This window comes from Petromyzon marinus, chromosome 68 (genome assembly GCF_048934315.1).
Source record: "Petromyzon marinus isolate PM22_M1 ecotype Great Lakes invasive population chromosome 68, UKy_Petmar_22M1.pri1.0, whole genome shotgun sequence".
Classification (NCBI taxonomy): Eukaryota; Metazoa; Chordata; class Hyperoartia; order Petromyzontiformes; family Petromyzontidae; genus Petromyzon; species Petromyzon marinus.
Genome location: NC_133734.1, coordinates 1,080,860 through 1,085,985, shown reverse-complemented (window position 1 = coordinate 1,085,985; position 5,126 = coordinate 1,080,860). Strand labels below are relative to the sequence as shown.

Genomic DNA, 5,126 nt, shown 5'->3' with positions numbered 1-5,126 from the left:
CCCTCACCAAGACAACAACAACAATCTCAGATCTCTCCCGGATATGTACAACAACAGTCTCAGAACACACCAAGATAATCACATCCCTCATTGAATTTTACATCTACATTAAAATATTGCTACACGGTGGGTAAGGATCAATGTTACACAACATATTTATAAATGTGGCTGGTGTATCTGGCACTACTAATTTTCTGCTTCAGAATATATTTTAATGGAAGGTTTACGATGTTTGGCGCGGAAACAAGGTTCCATAATGTTGGAAGAACCTTTTTTGATAATACACCACTCATTGATTCACTCCACCTCGTCATCATGAAAAAGAAAGAGAGGTTCAAGTTTGAAAAATATATATGTATGATAGATTAAAAATTCATAATTTCTGTAAATATGCCAAACTATTTACATAAACTATTCTGACGTGAGTGATGCGAAGCGATGTATAATTTAGGCTGTGGCTGGATCACGTGGCCTGTGCAACAGTAGTATAAATGACAGTGTTCTGGTGATAGAAAAGCATGCTCTGGGAAGAGAACCTTAAGGTGAGTGTGTAGGTTACTCCTGACTGGTCTCGTTATGAACAATTCAGGTGGTGTGTGTGGTGGACAGGTGACTCCCAGGTAAGTGCCTCTGAGCTGGCACCCCTTGAGAACCTGCCTGCTTGGTGTGATGTTGGCAAAACAAGATGCTATCGTATTTCTGTGTTTATTTTCACTACAAATCCGTTCTGTAAGGTACTGTCACAAATCAGTGAAAAAACAACGTATAACAGCATCAGCAGCAAGCAACTCCTAAAAATATAAAGATGTGAATTCAATTGACAATCATACAACGTTGGTGTAAATGTTCAGGAAAAAAACTTTACATACAAATGCATTGATGACGTTTGTCTGTCTAAAAGTGACGTCGATTGCGCAATACTCGTGCCTCCCCTCTCACTTTGCTCTCTTCCTGTCTCCCTCCTCTCTCTCTCTCCCTTTGATATCCACACTGCATCACATGAAGAAGAAAAACACGACTCTTGATGTCCTGAGTCAATCGTCCACCCTTTATTTATCCAATGCATGTTTTTTTTGTAAGAGTCCAGAACATGGCCATCACAGAGGGAGATACCAATTACGAACGTGTGTCGAACCCGGTGCAATAAATCCTAAAATGGGGACCCGTCTGGATGCCCCTGGGCTCGCTGACCTACCACAGAGGCAACGATCAGGAGCTGCAGATTAACTGGGAAGGGGAAGAAGAAGGACAAGGGGGAGGAAGGGGAATAATTTATCCAAACTAGACAGGAAACAAAGTAACATAAGCGTGATGTCTGGGCTTATCCTTCTTATTTTCCCCTAGGAGCAACGGTGCCTATTGCAATGTTTCAGTGTCTGGAGTTCATCCCCTTGCCCAGCTCCCTACTTTTCTGGTTATTCACGCAGGGTCAATAAAAATGGGGACCACATTGCCTCTTACTCTTATTATATCCCTGGTAGATCCTGGTTAAGGAGCTGATTCCCGCCAAGGCACGGATAGTTCTGTGCCAGAGTCCCCAAGAGGGGGTTCTTGTTTCCAATTTGCTAGTATTGTCTTTCTTGCTACAATATTGCCGGTTTTCAGTAAGGCATATTGGCGTACCGATAGCCCTTTTGGTTTCATGCCCCGCAAAGTTTAGTCCACTGAGGGGACTCAGCTCTGTGCCAAGTTCCGATTAAAATAATCCGTTAAATTCTCGTAAAATTCTAAAATATCTGGGCACGTCCAGAAGGCATTCAGTTACATCTGTACCGTGCATTGTGGTATCTAGGGCAATTAGGAGAGGAATGTGTGAATTTGAACTAAATTATGTTTAGAGGAAGGGACCTGCGGTCTGCTGTCAGAGCCCAACCATATTTGAGTCCATTTCTGGTGAGGAATGTCCTGTCCCAGCAGCCTTTCCCCCTCAGCTTTCTAGTTTTGGCTCTAACCCGGTCTCAATCTCCTGCACAAACTTTTCATTTCCTTTTTCCACCAGACCATCCAAGATTGGGTGAGTGATGTGGTAAAAGTTTTTGTTTGTAGCTTTGGATGGTGTCCCTGATATTTCGGTAACCTTATTTGGAAGGTCCCCCACCCTTTCCAAGCCAATCTCTCTCCAGCCAGGCCAGTTAGCCCTTGTGCATCCTATTGTTAGTGATTGGTTGCCCCACAGAGGCGATTGTCTACATATGAAGGAGTGGAATGAGATTCACCTGTGGTTGCATTTCCCCAATGTGTTTAAAGAGTGGAATGAGATTCACCTGTGGTTGCATTTCCCCAATGTGTTAGAAACCGTGAATAATGGTTTCAGGACCCGCGATCTATATTTGATAGGAGCTTAGGTAACGGCAGCAAATAACCAGCAGCTCACCGAGCCTTCTCCCAGTTTTTCCATGTCCTATACTTTTTCTTGTTGATCTATTGAATAAAGTTCTGAAAGCGATTGCTTTGTTCTATTTTAGGAAATCTGAAAAGGGTCAGGCCCCGATGTCTCTTAAGTAACGTAAGGGAATGGAAATCTATTTGCGCTAATTTGTGATTCCATATGGATGAGGCTATGCTTGAATCAAACATCTTAAAGAAAGCTTTTTGAATGCAGGAGGGGCTATTCGTAGATGTACTGTATAGGTAACCGTGTACAGTACTGTTCACTGCAGGAAGTTAAAATCGTGAGCGGCTGAACCTCACTGTCTATCCACTGGAATCTAGAAACACCACGTCGCCTGGGATACCACGATGGGCCACTTGGGCAATAAGATGGGGACAAGATGGCGCATTGTGTACTTTCATGGCAGCATAATCGCGAGCAGTAAATTTACCATGCATACAGGAATCTCTAGATCAACTGCGAATGGTCGAGCCACAGGGGCACAATCGGCGAACAGTACCTCAATAAATTTGGCCCAAAACAGTAAAACCTCGAGGGAAGGATTTGCTGTACTGTGTTGTGTCAACTTTTATTTCAGAGAAGCTGTATTTCTCTTGCAGACAAGGCTCTCTTAACCTCAAACAGTTATTCTTGTAAATTATCTAACCTTGTCACTGTCTGCTCTTCTTTCATTGTCTTTAGCTGTAAGTTAGCCATTACGAGTTAATAATCTTATCCAATGTGTGTTTTTTTAGAATTTACCAACATGATGATGTACTGCTTTTTCACCGTTTTTTCGCAATAGTGTTGTCGATAACATCTGAGTCGACATGCAAATTTAGAAGTGCATAACTATTACAAATGTGTCAATAAAATGTGGTTTTGAAAGTCAAACTGTGAATATCACGATGTTTTAAATTTCTTTCATAATTTAAACAAATCTGTATCTTGTAATGTGCAGGAAGAGAGGAGAAAATGCCTTATGCATTGGCCTTACACACCTGTGGAGGACAAGGAGGAACAGCCTTCAGTTTTGATGGGTGGAGAAATGGAGCAACGCTGGAAAAAATCTGGGTGTGGGTTGGAGGGTGGCAGATCAAGTGCGTGAAGGCCTGGCTGACGGACGGAAGGACTGCACAGTACGGCAGTCCCTCGGGATCTCACAAAGAGTTTGTGTTCCAGCCCGGGGAGCTGTTTTCGTCCCTCTCACTGTGGGGGAATGGGGCTGGCTCACGCCTGGGCGCCTTCAAGTTCAGGACAACCAAAGGCAGGGAATTCTTCGTGAAAATGACAGACTGGGGCCTAAAGACCGAGTACCCAGTCGACGTCCGCTCTGGAATCTGCCTTGGAATTCAGGGCAAAGGCGGTTCAGACATCGACAGCATGGGCTTCCTCTTCATCAATTCGGTTAAAAGTTCAGAATTGATCAACGTGACATACCCTACACTGCACAGGGAGCTTCCAAAAGTCCAGATGGAAGAGATCAAATCACTCAGTTACAAGAATACTGGTTCTGTCCCCCAAACCTATAAAATTGAAACCTCCAAGACCGTGACCAAAACCTCCTCCTGGTCGATCACAAACAAGCTGGAGGCAACCGTGAGCCTCACCGTCTCAGCCGGCGTTCCGGATGTCGTGGATGTTGAAGCTGGCTTTAGTTTTACCGTTAGCACCGAGAGTACGCACGCCGTGGAGAATTCAGAATCGAAAACCGAGCTCCTCTCATTCAACGTCACGGTTCCTCCACGCAAGACCACTGCGATCGACATCAATATCGGTCGCGCGGAAATCGACCTCCCGTACAAGGGTACGGTGCGCATCTCCTTATTGAACGGCGCCACCTACGACATCCCAATGAAGGGTGTCTACAAGGGCCTCGCCTACACCAAGGCGACTGTAGAAATAAAGGAAAAGTGAAACGGCATCGGAAAAGCACGCACGTGCTGCGCTTTACTAACTGCATGCTGCATTCAAAGCTGCCTATCTTTATTTAATAGTTTATTGAACCCTGCGGTATAAAATATGATGCAATACATATGCCATTTGGGAGATTTCAGTTGGTGCAATTAAGGAACCTTTGAATCGGTGAAAAAATAATTAACACAGAGATGCAGTTATTTCAACGAATTTTTCTCGCACATACCGTACATAATTGAGTCTGTTCGCTCAGAAATCACAATGGAATGATCATAATCTGTCTTTATCCCGGAGGAATCCGACGATAAATTAATCTCTTTTTTACAGATGTCCAGTAGGGGCGAGCCAGCAAGTTACAACAACAAACAATACAAAACACGATAGGAGTAAAAAGTAGATCAATGGTAAGCCAGTAGCTTAAATTTATATAAAGAAATACGAATAAATAAAGTATATAAGTACAAATAGCATAAGTACATTCCTGCCGATTTTTCAACAAACTTGGGCAAGGCAACAAAACGACGACAAAAACAGTTCCAGATCAAACCAACACAGCAGAGGGTATCTTCATAATATTTGATTTTACAATCTAACTATCATTTCACAGATAAGAAATAATTTTTAACGTTACTTTTGTCATTTACAAACGTGAGAATGAGCCCGAACTAGCAAAAGCAAATGGAAAAAAAAAACTTCCTGCAGTGGTTTGGGCAATGTAACAAGACAATACACACTGGCATAGGCAACGCTGATCGGTAGAGTGCAAATCTGGAGGGGTTCAAAACATCAAAGTACAAGTTGGATGACCGACATAAATGACTGGAAGGAGGTAAAAGAG

At 43.2% G+C, this 5,126-nt stretch overlaps 1 protein-coding gene across 1 annotated transcript; it reads left to right on the top strand.

The window, feature by feature from the left end:
* Positions 1-247: 247 nt before the first annotated feature.
* On the top strand, positions 248-4,681 carry LOC142906596 (aerolysin-like protein). Its single transcript, XM_076054737.1, has 2 exons — positions 248-542; positions 3,333-4,681. Exon 2 carries the CDS (start codon positions 3,347-3,349, stop codon positions 4,286-4,288), a length of 942 nt encoding a protein of 313 aa, XP_075910852.1. The 5' UTR covers positions 248-542; positions 3,333-3,346; the 3' UTR covers positions 4,289-4,681.
* The last annotated feature ends 445 nt before the right edge of the window (positions 4,682-5,126 follow it).